The sequence below is a fragment of the Lynx rufus genome, unplaced genomic scaffold (assembly GCF_022079265.1).
Source record: "Lynx rufus isolate CCGP_SWC_20201006 ecotype Redwood Valley unplaced genomic scaffold, mLynRuf1.p SCAF_11, whole genome shotgun sequence".
NCBI classification, from domain to species: Eukaryota; Metazoa; Chordata; class Mammalia; order Carnivora; family Felidae; genus Lynx; species Lynx rufus.
Window position 1 is genome coordinate 11,391,457 of NW_025814825.1, and position 21,378 is coordinate 11,412,834.

The 21,378-nt window shown below is 39.4% G+C and overlaps 1 protein-coding gene and 1 pseudogene across 1 annotated transcript in view; both read left to right on the plus strand.

Annotated features, from left to right (window-relative positions):
• The first annotated feature begins 6,225 nt into the window (after nt 1–6,225).
• Nucleotides 6,226–21,378, plus strand: part of KIFBP (kinesin family binding protein) — a 36,048-nt gene continuing 20,895 nt past the window's right edge. Inside the window, exons 1-2 of the mRNA XM_047072868.1 lie at nt 6,226–6,676; nt 17,410–17,508. Coding sequence (XP_046928824.1) covers nt 6,251–6,676; nt 17,410–17,508 — 525 coding nt within the window. The 5' untranslated portion in view covers nt 6,226–6,250. The remainder of the gene's footprint in view (nt 6,677–17,409; nt 17,509–21,378) is intronic.
• Nucleotides 19,202–19,658, plus strand: LOC124506860 (ubiquitin-conjugating enzyme E2 N-like; annotated as a pseudogene).

A 21,378-nucleotide genomic window follows, 5' to 3' on the forward strand; every position in this document is an offset into this window, starting at 1 on the left:
TCCTAACTGGATGTCTCTGTGTTCTCAGCAATTATCTTGGCTTTTATTTCTTGATCCTCTTGTCAATTTTACCATTTTCCTCCCATTCCTCATGGCTTCCATCAAGCCACAGGAGAAGGTGTTTGATAACAGACAACTCATGTGTCTTGTAGATTATAATTTATTAGATTTCAATTTTGCTCAAAATACTGAGCATATTTTAATAACAACCAAAGTATTTAATCAAGCAGATTCAGAGGACACAGTACCTGTCCTTTAGGGAAGAGCAGTTAAAACCTTGATGTGGATTAGCCCACAGAAAAATAATCAGGCATAAATCAAGAGTAAGGGAGAAGTTTAGTGGGAATTGCACTTGACACAACTTAATTTTATGGAAAACATGGCTGTTTTCAACAAATGAAGCTAAAGTTTCTCCTGGATCCCAGAATTCAAACCGTATTTGTAAATATATAATTCAGCTGTTTGATTTAAATGGGCTTGTTAGGCTGGGAAATATTACAGTTTTTACTATTTTCTACAGAGAAAATATTTTCCAATGTATCAGACTCAATGAACTTTTAAAATACAAACCATTTTTACATTGGAGTTATCTGTGCAGCAGTTTCTTTACAATTGTACATAAAATGCTATAAGTTAATGTATAAAATACTGCTTTATGCCAGAATAAAAATACTAGTATTTACTATTTAAGTTTTTGGTGGCTTTTTTCCTAAAAATGAGAATAGCATGAAATTTTTATTTTAAAAGTAATAAATTATGGGTGAAAAAATCCAAACATAGAAAAAATAATAGTCACTCCATAACCTTTTTGTGAGCATCTCTTGCAACAATTTATTTACGAGATTTGAATAATTCAGCTTTGTGAATTGCTTTTTTCCCTCAACGTGTGCATGCTTCTCTGTAAGTACAGATTTTACAATATTGTTTTTAACGTTTATTTATTTTGAAAGAGAGCGCACCCGTGCATGCAAGCATAATAGGGACCAGAGAGGGAGAGAGAGAGAATCCCAAACAGGCTCTGAACTACCAGTGCAGAGCCCAATGTGGGATTTGATCTCACAAACTATGAGATTGTGACCTGAGCTGAAATTAAGAGTCAGTCGCTTAACAGACTGAGCCATCCAATCTTGCTTTTTTTTAATGTTTATTTTTGATGGAGCACAAGGAGAGGAGGGGCAGAGAGAGAGAGGGAGAGACAGAATCTGAAGCAGGCTCCCGGCTCCGAGCTGTCCGCACAGAGCCTGATGTGGGGCTTGAACTCAAGATCATGACCTGATGAGCCAAAGTCAGACACTTAACCGACTGAGCCACCCAGGTACCTCTCAGTCTTGCATTTTTGATGACTACATGGCATGTAGTATAGAATGGATATGTAAATATATATTTATTTAACCAGGACTCTAGATGGCCATGTTATTTATAATTTTTCAATATTCTAAAATTTTTTTTTTTAACGTTTCATTTATTTTTGAGACAGAACATGAACAGGGGAGGGTCAGCGAGAGGGAGACACAGAATCTGAAACAGGCTCCAGGCTATGAGCTGTCAGCACAGAGCCCGACGCGGGTCTCGAACTCACGGACCGTGAGATCATGACCTGAGCCGAAGTCGGCCGCTTAACCGACTGAGCCACCCAGGCGCCCCAATTTTTCAATATTCTAAATAAAATTAATGTCCTTGTATAAATCTTTGCCTATTTGTCTATTACCTGGAAATGCAGAAGATCTCTCTGGGATAAAGCTTAGGAAGCAATCCTAAGGAATATTAACATTTAAAGGACAGACTGGGGGCGCCTGGGTGGCTCAGTCCGTTAAGTGTCTGACTTTGGCTCAGGTCATGATCTCATGGTTTGTGAGATCAAGCCCTGCATTGGGCTCTGGGCTGATGGCTCAGAGCCTGGAGCCTGCTTTGGATTCTGTGCCTTCCTCTCTTTCTGCCCCTCCACTGCTCGCACTCTGTCTTTCTGTCTCTCTGAAAAATAAACATTAAAAAAAATTATTAAAAAAAATAAAGGACAGATTATTTCATTTATCCCTTAAAATAATTGTTTCCCCCAATGTTAACATTTTACATAACCATAGTACAAAGATCAAAACCAGGGTATCAATAGGAAGGGTATTCTATAGATACTTTTTGGCACTTTGCTTTTTTTTTCTTAATGGCATATCCTGGAAATCACTACATCAGTTCATAGAAATCAACTTTTTTGTTTCATAACTGCATTGTACTCCATTGTGTGGAGTATCATAGTTTATTTGACCATTTTCTTACTCTTAATGTATGGGCACATAGATTATTTGCAGTATTTTGTAGTTAACAATGCTGCAGTGAGGAACCTGGTGTATAGTATTTTCATACTGTTGGAGTTCTGTCTTCAGGGTATATTCCTGGAAATGGGATGGCTGGGCCAAAAGGTAAGTACATATATAGTTTTGAAATTGTATTTTGTATGTAGTTTTATTATATATTGGCAAATTCCTGCCCTGCAACTTATTTTTTGAAGAAACCAGGCCATTTGTTCTATACATTCTGCCACACTGAATTTTGCTGACGCATCTGTCATTTAACAAGTTCCTTTCCCCCCTGTATTTAATGTAAGTTGATAATTAGATATAAAAAGAAGGCCAAGAAAGGAAATACGCCCCCCAAATGGCAGCCAGAATTCTTCTATTGCAAGTTTCCTAGTCTCACGTTTGTGTTTTTTACTGCAGCTGTGTAAGGATTTTCCAAAAATCTCCATTTTAGTTTTCATCTGGGTGTTGTTCCAGTTAGATGTTTTAGAGGTCAGCACCATATGTTGGAGGGTTATTTATTGAGCTCCTACTAGGGCAGTATAGCATACTAATTGAAGAATGTGGGCTCTGGAGGGGTGCCTGGGTAGGTCAGTTGGTCAAGTGTCCCATGCTTCACCTCAGTTCTTGATCTCAGAGTTAGAATTAGGAGTTCTAGCCCCTGTTGGGCTCTGCGCTAGGTGTGGTATCTACTTAAAGAAATATTGGAGGGAGCATGGCCTTCCCAACCCCTTGATTTTAAGGGGCACCTGGGTGGCTTAGTGGGTTAAGCATCCGACTTTTGATTTCAGCTCAGGTCATGACCTCAGGGTTGTGAGGTCAAGCCCCACCCTGGGGGCGGAACCTGCTTACAATTCTATGTACCCACCCCTCTCCCACTGGTTCCTGTGTGCTTGCTATCTCTCTCTCTTAAAAAAAAAAAAAAAAAAAGTGTGGGCTCTGGAGCAAAACTGCCTACTTATATATATGGTAAGTTATTACCTATCTATATATATATTTGGTAAATTATTAACCTCTTGGACCTCGATTCTTACTTTGCAGGATGGGAATAATAATAGTATCTCAGAGTTGTTCTGAGGATTAGATGATTTGTTTTCCAGTTTTTATTTAAATTCCAGCTAGTTAACATACAGTGCAATATTAGTTTTGAGGATTAGATGATTTTAATATATAGAATGCTATTTGGCTCATAGGAAGTGATTAGCTACTATTATTAACCATGCCAATTGCTTTCCTTTTTTTTTTTTAATGTCGATTTTTGAGAGAGGAAGTGTGCGAGTGCAAGTGGGGAAGGGACAGAAAGGGAAGGAGACAGAGGATCCAAGCATGCTCCAAGCTGTCAGCGCAGAGCCTGATGTGGGGCTCGAACTCATGATCCGTGAGGTCATGACCTGAGCCGAAGTCCAACGCTTAACTGATTGAACTACCCAGGTGCTCCTCCAATCACTTTCCTATTCATGAGCAGATAGGTACTGAGCACCTACTATGATTATTACAGTAGTTTCTTCACCAGTCTCCCTGCTTTTTCTCTGTTCCCCCTTCAGTTGTCTTGAGAATAATCCTCTAGGGTGCTGGGTGGCTCAGTTGTTGAGCATTGGACTCTTAATTTTGGCTCAGGTCATGATCTCACAGTTTGTGAAATCAAGCTTTAAGGTGGGCTCAACGCTGACAGTTTGGAGCCTTAGGATTCTCTCTCTCTCTGTCCCCCCCCCCCACACTCATGCTCGCACTCTCTCTCAAAATAAATAAACATTTAAAAAGAATAATCCCATAAATCAGATTTTGTCTGTCACTCCTTCAAAAACATCCAATGGCTCCCACCTCACTCAAAACATCCAAAGTCCCTATAAATGGCCTTATGAACCCTAAATAATAGGGCCCACATTACTTCTCTGATTTCCTCTCCTACTGCCCTCTCCATTCTCTCTGTTCCAGGCAAGAGGTCTCCTTGTTCCTTGAACACACTAGGCACACTCCTGTGTCAAAGCTTTCATATTTGTTATTCCTCTGTCTGGGATATACTTCCCCTAATGTCTTCATGGCTCACTCTCTTACCTTCAGATCTTTACTCAAATATTTGACAGTCCTCAAAAAGGGCATTTCCTGTTTAAAAACAGCAACCTTGCTTCACCTGCTAACACTCCTTATCTCCTCTTTTGTTTTATTTCCATCCCATACTTCCTCTGACATTACTGTATAGTTTTTTTTGACATATTTAATGTCTTTCCCTATACTGGGGCAGAGATTTTTGTCTGTTTTTAACTGCTGAATTCTCAGGGCCTAGAACAGTGCCAATTAACTGGCAAATTAACAGACAACTTTAAATATTTATTGAATGAGTGAATGAGTCATTTGAAGTGTTGTGGAAAATGCACTGGTAGGAAACCAGACTGGCAGCAAGGTTACCTATTAAAAGTCATTCAGATGGTGGTTGGTCTAAACTACTGGAGATGAGAAGTAAACAGATGTAAGCTATTTAGGAGGTGGATTGGCCAGTACTTGGTTTTGCATTTAAGGATGAGAGGAGAGAGTGAATGCAAGGAATCAGCAGCTCCTATAGTGGTGTCATTCACTGAGATGTAGAACATAACAGCTAATGTGTTGTGGGAGGGAGGGGGCAGGTAAAGAGGGAAAGAATGGTTTCCAATTTCAACACACAGTGGAACAGTCACTATTTTTTAAAATATTTATTGAGTTTTAAGAGAGACCTTGAGCAGGGCAGGGGCAGAGAGAGAGAGAGAGAGAGAGAGAGAGAGAGAATCTGAAGCAGACTTGGAGCTATCCGGGCAGAGCAAAATGAGGGGCTCCAACTCCAGAACCATCAGATCATGACTTGAGCTGAAAGTCCAATGCTTAACAGAATGAGCCACCCAGGCGTCCCTAGTGGAACATTTAGGTGTGGTGGTTCCAGTTGGGAGATGGATATTACAGTCTGGAGCTCCAGAGAGTCATCTGGCCTGGAGACCAAGTTTTGGAAGTAAACAGGACATGTGATAGAAACGGTGGAAATGCATAAGATCTCCCTGGGACAACGTTTACGAAGGAGTCCCGGGGGAACACTAACATTCTTCCTTAGGATAATTCTGTAGAGCTAAGTAATATTATTATCACTTATGTTTTACTGTGAGAAACCTGAAGCTTAGAAAAGTTAACTTATCAATTAGAAGATCTGAGAATCAAATTATGTCTATGAGCTTCTAAAATCGGTCCTCCTTTATATATCTCAAAGCGCACATAGCTATCAAGCGCCTAGTAGTTAAAACCTCTGCCCAGCCCTTTCCACCCACCCTTCGCATTTGACTTCATAATTTACGAAGGTGTGTAATGGAAAAAGCCACGCGTCAGGTGGTTTGTCACAGCTCTGGGACTTCTGTGTTACTTTGGGAAGTTGCACACATGCCTCCAGCCTGTACTCCAGGGCTGAAGGGAAAATATTGGTCGATCATTGAGTTCTTTTTACATAGTGAAAGCTATCTTTCACTCAAGAAGCTATACGTTAATAATAAACGAATCCTTGTTACATTTTCGTCCAGTCATGGGTTGAGTTACACACTAATATCAAAAGGTTTCTGTCATTCAGTGTATACCAACTAACGAGAGTAGTTAGCTATGTTTCTAAACACTATTTCCATGTGTCATGTTAAAGTCAGCCGATACTTATATGTAGGTAGAACTTCACGGGGTCACGCGAGAGAATCCACCACCGCAGAGGGCAGGGCTGGAGGTGTGGCTGCCCTCATTGACAGCTTCGTTTCTACGACAACGGTTGCTGTGGTGCCTACTACGCCTTTCCGTTGGTCACTGCAGAGCATATTGCGGTTCCTCTGGAGGACCTCATTGGTTACGGTTCTGCTGTGTCGGATCTGTCGGGGGCCGTAAGTGAAGTGTCGCAAAGCAGAAAGAAGGCGGGAGTCCGATTGCAAACATCCATCGAGGACGCCCAGGCCGTAGAGGCCGCTATGGCGAGTGCTCCGTGGGCCGAGATTCGTGAGAAATTCCAGGCCGCGCTGGCTTTGTCGCGGGTGGAATTGCATAAAAACCCCGAGAAGGAACCGTACAAGTCCAAATACGGCGCCCGAGCACTGCTGGAAGAGGTCAAGGCGCTGTTGGGCCCCGCGCCTGAGGACGAGGATGAGCGGCCTCAGACCGATGACGGCGTGGGCGCAGGGGACCACGCCCTGGGGCTGCCGGCTGAAGCGGTGGAGGCCGAGGGGCCCATCGCCCAGGGGGCAGTGAGGCTGGCGGTGATTGAGTTCCATCTCGGGGTGAACCACATCGACACCGAGGAGCTGTCGGCGGGGGAGGAGCATCTGGTGAAATGCCTGAGGCTGCTGCGCAAGTACCGGCTGTCGCACGACTGCGTCTCTCTCTACATACAGGCTCAGGTGAGAGCGAGCCGGGCCCGCTGTTGTCGGCCAGAGGCGAGGGATGGAGAGGGCCCCACTCTCGCCAAGGCCAAAGGCAACTGTTATGAGGCACGGTTTGGCCCCGTGTTTTGAAGCTTTGGAATAAACAGCTTGCAAACTCCGACATCACTTGCTGCTTCGCTTAGTCGTGGTCAACACATTGGTTTCCTGAGACCCTACTACATCATAAATGCCCTTTCCAACTCTTCTCCACCAGTCCAAATCCTGTTCATTCTATTAAGAAGAAATGCAGAGTAATTTAAAATCTTAATTTAAGGTCTCAAGGAAATGACAACGAATGACCCGAGTGCATGCTTAATTTAAAACAAATTGTTTAAAAATCTTAGCAAAAAAATATATATTGCAAATATATATACTTGCAATATATATAGCAAAAATATATATTACAAATATATATTTGCAATGTATATATTGCAAATATACATATATTGCAAATATATATTTGCAAATATACATATTGAAAATACATATATTTGCAATAATTGCAATGTATATGTATATTGCAAAAATAGAAACTGAAGATTTTTAAACAATTTGTTTTAAATTAAGCATGCACTCGGGTCATTCTTTGTCGTTTCCTTGAGACCTTAAATTAAGATTTTAAATTACTTTGGTCCCCCTCTCTCTCTCTCTATCTATCTATATATTCCTTTGCTTCCCAGGGAATTCCTGCCCATTCTTCCAAACCCATCTCAAAACAAATCTCATACTTTAGTAACTTTCTTTGAGCATTTTGTTCGAACTTGTATCTTTGAGTTCTTATAATACTCACTGTTTCCCATTTATATGGCACTTGGTTTTTTAAGAAATAAATCTGACATTCTCTTCAGGAACCTAACACTGCAAAATACAAATATGTATGAACTCTTTGTATGTGCCAGGAACTTGGGGTAAGCTCACAAACCAGTTCTTAATACATGTGATCCAGGAACATTTACCAAAAATGATGATGTGACAAGTGGGCCACAAAGAAAAACCTCAGAATTAAAAAGGAAATTGTATATGTCATTTTGTTTTATCATGGCTCAATAAATTTAAAAGCTACATAATCACAGGAACTATATATCTTTTTGCACACTATTTGTAACTTAGTACCTCCCTCCTAGTAGGCCATTCTAAATATTTGTCCATTGGATTAATGATCTAATGAAATTCATAAGAGATTAAACTCAAACAAAACCTCAATTATTTGAAATTTTCTTTAACCAGATGGCTGCCTGAGATCTTCATAAACATTAAACAATTTCAACATAGCAAGAAGAGAATTAGAAACCTTCCTAAATGTAATATAGAGTGCCCACTATTTACTGTATTTTTATTCTTTTTTTTTTTTAAGTGTTTATTTATTTATTTTGAGAGAGAGAGAGAGAGTACGAGCAGGGGAGAGGCAGAGAGAGAGAATCCCAAGCAGGCTCTATGCTGTCAGCACAGAGCCAAAAGTGGAGCTTAATCTCATGAACCATGAGATCATGACCTGAGCTGAAATCAAGAGTCTGTTGCTTAACTAACTGAGCCACCCAGGTGTTCCAGCTGTATTTTGATTTTATTTTATTTTTTTAATTTTTTTTTTCAACGTTTATTTATTTTTGGGACAGAGAGAGACAGAGCATGAACGGGGGAGGGGCAGAGAGAGAGAGGGAGACACAGAATCGGAAGCAGGCTCCAGGCTCTGAGCCATCAGCCCAGAGCCCGACACGGGGCTCGAACTCACGGACTGTGAGATCATGACCTGAGTTGAAGTCCGACGCTTAACCGACTGCGCCACCCAGGCGCCCCTGTATTTTGATTTTAATATGCACACTGCTTCATATCTTAGTATGTCTAAAATCAGGATGCATCTTATAGCTGTGTCATAATTTACCTGGCAGTGTTTTCTTGTTGATAGATAAAATAATTGTGTCTTATAGATGTGACATCTTACATTCAATAAAATACAGTATTTCAAACAGTCAACCTTTTCTGAAGAGTGAATTATTTTAGGAATTCTTACTAAAATCAGGAACAAAACTTTGATTAGAACTTCTGACCGTTGCAGTTATATAGAAAGCCATAAGAGTTATTAATTTTGGAAAAAATAATTTATCAAAGTAACCATTTGCATATAGGATCCTTGTATACCTAAAAACTAAAGTCATCAACTGAAAAACTATTAGAATGATCAGTTAAATAAAGTGGGGGGATATAAAGTAAATATATAATATCAGTAGTGTTCCTGTATATAAGAAACAGTGGTTAAAAGATATTTTTAGAAATTGCATATTATCGGGTAGTAGAACTGATAATTCTAAAAGGAGAGATATACCAAGTCATTGGCTTGGTATGAACATAATGGCTAAACACAATAGTCATTCTGATACTCATTTGTAGGTTTGTTAGTTTCTGCCAAAATCACAATAATTTTTGTCTTAGAGCTTGACAAAATGAATATGTTTATCTGAAAGAACAAAGAAGAGTGAACATAAAAATATAATAAGAAAAATAATGCACTAAAACTACCCTACCTGGTATTAAAACTATACAGCAGTAGTAATTTACTTAGATTCTGTTTGTGCTAATATGTTTCTGAACTCTGCTGTTCAGTTGATCAGTTTATTCCAATAGCATTACCACACTAGAATTTTATTACATCTAGTATTTGCTATACATGATGAGAGATTTGATCTCACTAATAATAAAGCAAACTAAAAGAATGAAATAGAAAAAAATTGTATCAGATTGCAGAGTTTATTAAAGATACAAACTAAAAGAATGAAATAGAAAAATTGTATCAGATTGCAGAGTCTATTAAAGATACCGCTTATACTTGTCATTGGAGAGACTATGAGGAAACAGATACTATCCATTTGCATTATTATTAGTGGGAATACAAATTCACAGAACTTTTCTGGAGATCAGTAGGTATTGAAATTCTGGAGTCAAGACTTTAACTTAAAAATTGCATATCAGTATCCTAAAATAATATTGGATCAGGCATGCAAAGGTGTGTCAAAGTGGATGTTCATCACAGCATTGTCAATTAAAAAAAACAACAGCATTGTCAATTTTTAAAAAATGAATGAAATAAGTATCAGTCAATAGATACATGGTTAAATAAATATGGATACATTCATCCAGAAGGACAGTGTACAGCCATTAAAAATAATGATTTATAGGGGCGCCTGGGTGGCTCATTTGGTTAAAGTGTCAGATCTTGATCTCAGCTCAGGTCATGGTCTTATGGTTCATGGGATCGAGCCCCACTTGGGATTCTCTCTTTCCCTCTTCTCCCCCCCCCATCCCCCCCACCACTTGCGCATGAGCTCTTTATCTTTCTCAGAATAAATAAACCTTAAAAAAAATAATGATTTATCTTTGTTAACCAAAAATATCAATATTAAGAGGGAGAGGGAAGAGCATAGGCATGTTTGGAATTAGGTAGAATGATTCCATTTTGTAAAAGACTACATGTGTGTGTAGGAAAAATTTTGAAAATAACACTTCATGGGAATTTATGATATTCTGACTGCTTTGTCTTAACCTGATATTTACTTCCTGGAAAACTACAAAAATACAAAACCTGGATCCACATTAGATTATTAAAAGAGACTATCCCTTTCTATCTTTGCTGAGTTCTGATGCCTTTAAGAATGATTTTTCTCCAGGTTTTCTTCTAGTTTAAAAAAAAATTAAGTTTATTTAATTTGGGAGAGAGAGAGCATGAACAGGGGAGGGGCAGAGAGAGGGAGAGACAGAATCCCAAGCAGGCTCTGTGCTCAAATCCACAAACCATGAGACCTGTGCCAAAACCAAGAGTCCGACACTCAAGTGACTGAGCCACCCAGGCGTCCCTGCAATTCTTGCTATCAGCAATATATACTTGCATTATCATGTTTTTTTTTTTTAATTAAAAAAAATTTTTTTAAGTAGCCTCCACACCCAACGTGGGACTTGAATTCATGATCCTTAGATGGAGAGTTGCGTACTCTTCCCACTGAGCCAGCCAGGTACTCCTCATCTTGAGTGAAATTTAACTACTTCACTTTGGTAAATTCCCTAACAAATTGGTAGATTATTCTCTCCCACTCCCAGGATATATATGTATAAAGAACATGCTGTGTGTGTGTGTGTGTGTGTGTGTGTGTGTGTGTGTGTGTGTAGCTTTATTGAGGTATAACTGACTTACAATAAACTGTACATATCTAAAGTGTACAATTTGATGAATTTTGACATATGTATATACCGATGAAACACTTGGTGCAATCAGCATATTGACCATATCCACTATCACTACAGGTTTCCTGTGCTCCTGTGTGATCCCTCCCTCCCTCCTTTATTCTCTCTTTCCCTTCTTGTTGGCCCCTTCCCTACATTTTCTGGAATTTCATAATGGAATCATGGAATGTATACTCTTCTTTGGGTCTGATTTCTTTCACTCTGCAGCATTATTTCATCCCTGTGTCTGAGACATTCATTTTTTTTTTATTTTTATTTTTTTCTTTTTTAGTCTGTTAATATGGTGAATAACCTTGATTGATTTTTCTGGTGTTAAAACCAACCTTTCCTTCCTGTGATAAACTCCACTTGGAGTTTGTACCAAGTAAAACTTGGGTGAAGTATTACCCTTTTTATGTATTGTTGGACTCAATTTGCTAAAATTTCAATAATTTTTTGTATCAGTGTTCATGAAGGATATCAGGCTATGGTTTTCTTGTTATGTCTTTGGCTTAATATGAAATGGAAAGTGTTCTTTCCTCTAGTCTTCTGGAAGAAGTTGTGTAGAGTTAGTATTATTTCTTCCTTACATGCTTGGTAGAATTTACCGGTAATACCTCTTTATATTTTATTTTATTTTTATTTTTTTTATTTTGTTTTAATTTTTTTTCAACGTTTTTATTTATTTTTGGGACAGAGAGAGACAGAGCATGAACGGGGGAGGGGCAGAGAGAGAGGGAGACACAGAATCGGAAACAGGCTCCAGGCTCCGAGCCATCAGCCCAGAGCCTGACGCGGGGCTCGAACTCACGGACCGCGAGATCGTGACCTGGCTGAAGTCAGACGCTTAACCAACTGCGCCACCCAGGCGCCCCAGCTGTTTTTATTTTATATCTAACTTTTTTCCTACCTAGTCTGGTATCCTGAGGCAAGAACATGATGATGCTCTAAATGATATAATAGTTTCTTGTGTATTTTAGGATTTATATTATATTTAAACATAATTTATGTAGAATGTCAATAGTAATTATCTTTGTGGAATAAACATTTAAAAAAAACCCACTAACATGTGTCAGTTATATCTCAATAAAAAGAATTGCAAAACACTAACACTATTAATTTTGAAAAATCAGATCAATTCCAGATCTGTTGCATGGTCCTTCAAGATCTCAAGCAGGTTATAGTTGAAAAGAAAAACCTTAAAAAAGAAAAAAAAGAAAAGAAAAACCTTAGTCATTTCTAGACACACTCTAGGGTTCTCTTTATCACACACCAGAGTCACTGCTTTCTGTGGCACAGCCTACCATGCATCTAGCAGGTTAAATGCATGACCATTCATCAAAATAGATGTGGCCAACTAGTTCTTGGTACTAGTAAATCTCTAGGTGAGATTTGATGTCTAGGCAAGATATAGTATGCTGGGGTTAGGCTTAGTGGTGTCATGGCTAAATGGAGTTTCTCGATGACTGTTGTCAGGAAAAATAAGTTGAACTAGAGAATTAGACAAGGTGACTTGTGGATCCATTTCTAAGATGACAGAATGAACATTAAGGGAGATTATATTCTCTGAGCCTGGGTGAGCAGAATAATCAGTAAAGTAAATAATCAGTGTGCCAGAGCCCTTCAGATTTCTCCAGTGTCCTGCAAAGGACTTTATAAGTAATAAAGAAGAGAGAACTGTCTAATCTCAGTATGTTATCCCTGTGACCTACAGTGTCAGATACTGAGGACTGATCACTTCACCTAAAAAAATTATAGAATACATACATTATATGAAGCCAGAAGACCAGAGGTCTGCTGTATTCCAGAGTAACGATCAAGTCACCTTTAAGCTGTAGGGTTTTTATTTTTTTTATTTTTTATTTTTTTTAAATTTTTTTTCAACGTTTTTATTTATTTTTGGGACAGAGAGAGACAGAGCATGAACGGGGGAGGGGCAGAGAGAGAGGGAGACACAGAATTGGAAACAGGCTCCAGGCTCCAGGCTCCGAGCCATCAGCCCAGAGCCTGACGCGGGGCTCGAACTCACAGACCGCGAGATCGTGACCTGGCTGAAGTCGGACGCTCAACCGACTGCGCCACCCAGGCGCCCCAAGCTGTAGGGTTTTTAAACACTTTTTTGTGCCATGTGCCCCTTTTGCGGTCTAGTGAAATCTGTGTTTCATAAAACAGAATAATGATTTTTTTTTAATTTTTTTAACGTTTATTTATTTTTGAGACAGAGAGAGACAGAGCATGAATGGGGGAGGGGCAGAGAGAGAGGGAGACACAGAATCGGAAGCAGGCTCCAGGCTCTGAGCGGTCAGCCCAGAGCCCGACGCGGGGCTCAAACTCATGGACCGCGAGATCGTGACCTGAGCTGAAGTCGGACGCTTAACCGACTGAGCCACCCAGGCGCCCCCAGAATAATGATTTTAAATGCATAGCATAAACTGTAAAGAGTATAAAAGAAACTGATAATATAGAAGTTTATTGAAATGTTTTTTAAAAATGCATTATATATGTTTCTTTATTCCCACATTAAATATCTAATGAGTTATTTGATAACTCCCATAATTTTAATGTAGTAGAGAATGTAGATGGTATGTTTGAACTATTTGCACATGAAAAATTTTCAATTCTGTAGGTCACAAAATCTCAGGTATTATAATACTGTTGCATTTTGTTTCCTGCATTTATAATGAAAAGAAATGCCAAATTTTAGAACACAGTGAAATACATTTGTCGTGTTTTGCCATCCATGTTCATAGACTCTGAATTTTTCTTTCTTTTCTTTTTCTTTTTTTCACAGAAGGAGTTATTCTAGATTCTGAACTTTTCTTCATGGATGGGCCCATGAGTCCCAGGTTAAGAATCTGCATTAAAATTTTATTTAAAACAAACAAACAAAAAAAACACCCCTGCTTCTTTATACTTTTCTTATACATACTTTCCTATATATCCCTTTCCTAGGGTAGTAGCCAAAGGTGGTAGAGGTATCAGAAGTATTCCTTGTGTCTGAAGCCCCAAGGGATGAGAGACAGTATAGCTCTTGTCTAAAGGGAAGCTAGGCATCCAGTCTTGAGTTCTGACTAAACAGGCCTAATTGCCCTGTAGAAAGCCTGATAGTATAGTCATGTAGCAGGGGACACACTGGCTTTGTTTTCACAGTGTTATTTAAGATATAACCTGTGTCAGGGCGTCTGGGTGGCTCAGTCGGTTAAGCATACAACTCTAGATCTCAGCTTAAGGGCTTGATTTTAGGGTTGTGAGTTCAAGCCCCACATTGGGCTCTGTATTGGGTGTGAAGCCTACTTAAAAAAAAAAGAAAAAAAAGATATAACCTTGTATCTAATCAGTTTCTCCTTAGCACCTTCATGATTCCAGAAAGAAGTTGGTGCTATGGAAATCAAAAGGAAGTGATCAACTCAAAAGGAAGTGATCAATACAAGAAAAGACACTATAAATGAGGCATCTTTGATTGAGTGGATATAATTATAAAGTTATATAATTAAAAAAATTTTTTCCTTTCCTTTTTATTTTTATTTTTTAATTTACATTCCAGTTAGCATATAGTGCTCAGGAGTAGATTCCTTAATGCCCCTTACCCATTTAGCCCTCCCCCCCCCCCCCACAACCCCTCCAGGAACCCTCTGTTTGTTCTCTATCTTTAAGAGTCTCTTATGTTTTGTCCCCTTCCCTGTGTTTATATTATTTTTGCTTCCCTTCCCTTATGTTCATCTGTTTTGTGTCTTAAATTCCTCATATGCATGAAGTCATATGATATTTGTCTTTCTCCGACTAATTTTGCTTAGCATAATACCCTCTACTTCTATCCATGTAGTTGCAAAGGGCAAAATTTCATTCTTTTTGATTGCCGAGTAATACTCCATTGTACATATATACCACATCTTCTTTATCCATTCATCCATTGATGGACATTTGGGCTCTTTCCATACTTTGGCTATTGTTGATAGTGCTGCTATAAACACTGGGGTGCCCCTTCAAAACAGCACACCTGTGTCCCTTGGATAAATACCTAGTAGTGCAATTGCTCGGTCGTAGGGTAGTTCTATTTTTAATTTTTTGAGGTACCTCCATACTCTTTTCCAAAGTGGCTGCACCAGTTTGCATTCCCACCAGCAGTGCAAAAGAGATCCTCTTTCTCCGCATCCTTGCCAACATCTGTTGTTGCCTGAGTTGTTAATGTTAGCCATTGCCATTCTGACAGGTGTGAGGTGGTATGTCATTGTGGTTTTGATATGTATTTTCCCCTGATGATGAGTGATGTTGAGCATTTTTTCGTGTGTCGCTTGGCCATCTGGATGTCTTCTTTGGAGAAGTGTCTATTAAAAAAATTAAAGCAAGTGTCTTTTGCCCATTTCTTCGCTGGATTATTTGTATTTTGGGTGTTGAGTTTGCTAAGTTCTTTATAGATTTTGGATACTAACCCTTTATCTGACATGTCATTTGCAAATATCTTCTCCAATTCCGTTGGTTGCCTTTTAGTTTTGCTGATTGTCTCCTTCACTGTGCAGAAGCTTTTTATTTTGATAAGGTCCCAAGAGTTCATTTTTGCTTTTGTTTCCCTTGCCTCCAGAGACGTGTTGAGTAAGAAGTTGCTGCAGCCAAGATCAAAGATGTTTTTGCCTGCTTTCTCCTCTAGGATTTTGATGGCTTCCTGTTTTACGTTTAGATCTTTCATCCATTTTGAGTTTATTTTTGTGTATGGTGTAAGAAAGTGGTCCAGGTTCATTTTTCTGCATGTTGCTGTCCAGTTTTCCCATTTGCTGAAGAGACTGTCTTTATTCCATTGGATATTCTTTCCTGCTTTGTCAAAGATTAGTTGGCTATATGTTTGTGGGTCCATTCTGGGTTCTCTATTCTGTTCCATTAATCTGAGTATCTGTTTTTGTGCCAGTACCATACTGTCTTGATGATTACAGCTTTGTAATACAGTTTGAAGTCTGGAATTGTGATGCCTCCTGCTTTGTTTCTCTTTTTCAACACTGCTTTGGCTATTTGGGGTCTTTTCTGGTTCCATACAAATTTTAGGATTGTTTGTTCTAGCTCTGTGAAGAATGCTGGTGTTATTTTGATAGGGATTGCTTTAATTTTTTAAATATTTATTTTTGAGAGAGAGAGAGTGAGTGAGCACAAGCAGAAGAGGGGCAGAGAGAGAATGGGAGACACAGAATCTGAAGCAGGCTCCAGGCTCTGAGCTGTCAGCCCAGAGTCCAACGCGGGGCTCGAACCCACAAACTGCGAGGTCATGACCTGAGCCGAAGTCGGACGCTTAACTGATTGAGCCACTCAGGTGCCCCTATAAAGCTATGTAATTTTAAGAACTTTGGAAAATATAAACAAACATTTTGTTGTTTGAAATGGTAAACATTAGGAATGTTGACTTAACTGATAATGAAAGGTATAATAGCATCTTCAGATTTTCATACCATATAATTTTAATTGTTGGAATTTAAGAGCTCATCACTCTTGCTTCAGGCTTCGACCAACCAGTAATTGTTGGGATACTCCTTTTTAGAGAGGTCCGTGGAAGAGATTGTAGATATTTTGAAAGCATTTTATGTGTCTGACTCATCTTTGTCTCTATGTATATTATTACCTAGGTAACATTTTACCCCCAAATTTAGCAGCTTGAAACAACAAACTTATATCAGGAATCTAGGCATGGCTTTGCTGGTTTCCTCTGTGTAAGGTCTCTCATCAGATTATTTGACTGCTGAAGCTGCACTTGAAGGCTCAGCTTGGGGAGATCCACTTGTAAGCTCATTCACATGGTTGTTGGTGTGATTCAGTTTCAGTTCCTTACAGATTGTTGGTCCGAAGACCTCAGTTCCTTGCTGGCTGTTGACCTCCCTCAGTTCTTGCCACGTGCGTCTGTCCATAGAGTGGCTCACAACATGTGGTCAGCTTCCCTCAGAGAGAACAAGCAAGAGGGATAGAAGATAGAACCGTGATGCTTTGTAACCTAATCTTGGAATGGACTTCCATTTACTTTTGTCAGAAAAAAGCCACTAAATTCAGCCCATACCTAAGAGAAAGAGATTATACGAGGGCATGAATGTTAGGAGAATCATTGGGGATTCATCTTAGTGGCTGTCTACCACACTACATAGGACAATATTATTATGAGTAATTAATTCATTGTTAATCTGACTCTAGTATTATTTGATAGGTAAATACTGACTTTGAAACTATGAAAGTTTGGGGCGCCTGGGTGGCTCAGTCGGTTAAGCGTCTGACTTCAGCTCAGGTCATGATCTCGCTGTCTGTGAGTTCGAGCCCCGCGTCGGGCTCTGGGCTGACGGCTCAGAGCCTGGAGCCTGCTTCAGATTCTGTGTCTCCCTCTCTCTCTGCCCCTCCCCCGTTCATGCTCTGTCTCTCTCTGTCTCAACAGTAAATAAACGTTAAAAAAAAAAATTAAAAAAAAAAGAAACTATGAAAGTTACTCTAATTGGAAGATTTATGTTGTCATTATTTCTCTTTTCTTTATTTTCCAGAATAACCTAGGTATCTTGTGGTCTGAAAGAGAAGAAATCGAAACTGCACAGGCTTACCTAGAATCATCAGAAGCACTGTATAACCAGTATATGAAGGAGGTATGTTGTATATCATAATTTTAAAAAATGTTTATTTTTATATATTTTTTAATGACATGTCTTCTTTTTAATGTTTATTTATTTTAAGAGAGAGAGAGAGAGAGAGAGAGATAGTGAGCAGGGGAGAGGCAAAGAGAGGGAGAGAGAGAATCCTAAGCTGGCAGCACAGAGCCTGATGCAGGGCTCAAACCCATGAACCGTGAGATCATGACCTGAGCCAAAACCGAGAGTGGGATGCTTAATTGACTGAGCCACCCAGATGCCCCTGTCACGTACATTTTAGATTTTTATAGGAACTAGTCAAGAATTGAAGGCTTTTATTCCTCACTTACATTATTAGTAGTATACTCGAGGACCTCTGTGTAGAGCTGTCTAGGTGGTCACCTAATAGCTGAAATTATTTTATATTAAAGACTTCAGGGTTCTTAAAAATAATCTTTAGTTAGGATCTAATGGCAGTCTTAATCCAAATATAATTGTACAGGAAATATTCTGATTTATCCTAAAATACTGATGTTGGCATATTTTTATTTATAATCTAAAAATTCTATTTTGATTTCCACTGAGAATAAGAGTGCTTAAAGGAAAGCAAACAACTACTTAAGTAAAGTATCTGAAATCTTTGTGGCACTGGTTTTCAGATTTCAGCATGCATCAGTGTGGAGGGCTCTGGAGGGCTGTTAAAAACAGAATACTCACTTCCAGACTTTTCAGTAGGTCTTGGTTGGGGCCTGAGAATTTGCATTTTTAACAAGGCCAGGTGATGTTGATGCCGCTGGTCAGGTACTGCACTTTGAGAACCACTGCTTCAGAGAAAGGTTTTCAGTGATTTTTTTTCCTACCTGTGAAACCCTTTTGAAATGCAATTTGTAGAAAAACTCTTCAGCCACTGTGGTAAGCAGGTCAGCAGTACCGTCAGCTCAGTCCATTACAGATACCTCCCTATCTCCCTACTGCGGTAGTACAAAAGAACTTCTAGGGCTCCAGGGAGCAGAGACGGAAAACTTTTACTGTAGAGGGTCACAGCCCTCAAGAGGGGGCAAATTATTGTGTTACCTTCCATTCCTTACCAAATTTTACCTACTAAAAATTGGCATGTGTGCAGGCAAGGGAGTATATGGGGAATCTGTATCATCAGCTTAATTTTTCTGTGAACCTAAAACTGCTCTAAAAAATAAAGCCTAAGTTTTTAAAATGTCGGCAGTCTTCCTTTTTAGAGAGAGAGAAAGAGCACGCGAGCGTGAGCTTAGGGGCAGAGGGAAAGAGAGAGAGTCGTAAGCAAGCTCCATGCTCAGTGTGGAGCCCATCTCAGGGCTCCATCCACAACCCTGGGATCATCACCTGAGCTGATCCCAAGAGTTGGACACTCAACTGACTGAGCCACCCAGGCACCCCTGAATGTTGGCAGTCTTCTAAAATTAAAATGGATTTTAGTTAATTTTGTTTTGAGAGTATGTGTAGCAGTGCTTTAAATAACCAGATATTTTGAGGTTTCTCACATTCAGAGTTAAGAGTTAATGTCTTTTTGGGGCATCTGGCTCAGTCAGTAGAGCATGTGACTCTTGATCTCTGGGCTGTGTGTTCGAGCCCAACATTGGGTGTAGAGATTACTTAAAAATAAAATCTTAACACTCATGTGTGAGGTGAGCAGAGCCAGTGTCGAGACCAGAGGCCAAACTTGCGATCTGACAAGATGGTCGGGCTGCCCCACAGGATTATCAAGGAAACCCAGCGTTTGCTGGCGGAAACAGTCCCTGGCATTAGAGCAGAACGAGATGACAGCAGTGCCCGTTATTTTCATGTGGTCATTGCTGGCCCCCAGGGTTTTCCTTTTGAGGGAGGGACTTTTAAACTTGAACTATTCCTTCCAGAAGAATACCCATTGGCAGCCCCTAAAGTGTGTTTCGTGACCAAAATTTATCATCCTAATGTAGACAAATTGGAAGAATATGTTTAGATATTTTGAAAGATAAGTGGTCCCCTGTACTGCAGACCTGCACGCTTCTGCTGTTGATCTCGGCCTTGTTAAGTGCTCCCAATCCAGATGATGCATTAGCAAGGATGTAGCAGAGCAGTGGAAGACCAATGAAGCCCAAGCCATAGAAACAGCTAGAGCATGGACTAGGCTGTGTGCCATGAATAATATTTAAAATTGGTCTGATCATCAAGTGTGCATCACTTCTCCTCTTCTGTCAAGACTTCTTCCTTTTTTGTTTGCATTTAATGTACACAGTCTTAGGAACATTACAGAATAAAAGCCCAGACATCTTTAGTCCTTTGGTGATTAAATGCACTTTAGTAAATCTGTGTTTTGTCCTGATTCACTGTTGTAAAACATGAACAGAAGCTAGAAGTATGATCTCAATTATTGTGAAACAATAGCATTGGCCCCTTTCTGCTTTTATTCATTTCCCCTGTCGTGGTTTAAGTATAAAGCACTATGACTGAAGGTAGTTGTCTTGGTTAGCTGCAGGGGTGTGGGTGTTTTTATTATTATTATTTCATTATTGTTTTTGAGGGGAAGAAGTAGTTTTATTTCAATTTTATGGGCTCCTTTCCCCCTTTTATGGTGATCTACTTGAATTGGTTAAAAGCAGCTAACCAGTTCTTTAGAATATGCTCTCTAGCCAAGTAGATGGACAAACTTGATGGTTTGAAACAAAATGGGGACATTAAACAAACATCACAGCTCTCACTAATAACACTGATTTTGCTGTCAAGTGTAGAATCCTTCCTTCAAGAAAAAGCTTGTGACCATTTTGTATGGCTTATCTGGAAACTTCTGTAAATCTTACATTTTAGTAAAATATTTTTTGTTATTCTACTTTGCCTTTGTATAGTTTATTTTGCTGTGTTTATCTCATTTTCCCAATGTGACAGTCATACTTAAAAATTACAACTGATGGGGGCACCTGGGTGGTTCAGTCCGTTAGACATCCAACTCTTCGTTTCGGCTCAGGCCATGGTTTGTGGGTTTGAGGCCTGTGTCAGGCTCTGCCTTGCTGGTGCAGAGCCTGCTTGGGGTTCTCTCTCTCCCTCTCTCTCTGTCCCTGCCCTGCTCATGCTCTCTCTCTCTCAAAATAAATAAATAAACTTAAAAAAATCATTAAAAAAATAAAAATTGCCATCTGACAAGTTGAATGGCAAGAAGTGGATTTTGCCAGTTTCTTTTCACGAATGAACATTTGTGCTAACATTTCATGTAAGCTGGCCCTGAGCATGCATAAAGCATTGGTATCTGCTATTTTTTCAAAATTTCCTAGAAATTTGAAATAAATGTGTTTGTGTTGTCTGAAAAAAAGAAAAAAGAAAAGAAAAAAAAAAGAATCAAGGTCTTACCAAGTTCACCAGTGCTTTATATGTTTCTAAAATTAGTGGTAAATTTTTAGTCCTCATCTTTTTTCACCTATCAGTAGCATTTGACGTAGTTGATCAGTCTAGCATTTGGCACAGTTAATTAGTCTCTCTTCCTTGAAACACTTTTTTTACCTACCTTTCACCTCTTTTTCTTCTCAGTCTTTGAGGCTTCCCCTCTATTTCCCCAGCCTCTACACTGGAGTACCCAGAGTGTAGTCTTTGAACATCTCCTCTTTCCATCTTCATCCATTCCCCCCTCCTTTTTTTTTTTTTTTTTTTTTTTTTAGTTTATTTAATTAGAGAAAGAGCGCATAGTGACAAGTACAGAGAGAGAGGGAGAGAGAGAATCCCAAGCAGGATGCGTGCTGTCAGCACACAGCCTGATGCAGGGCTCGATCTCACAAACTGTGAGATAGTGACCTGAGCCAAAATCCAGAGTCAGATGCTTAACCAACTAAGCCACCCAGGTGCCCCTGCATTCATTCCTCTGTTCTAAATATCATCTCTTCTCTG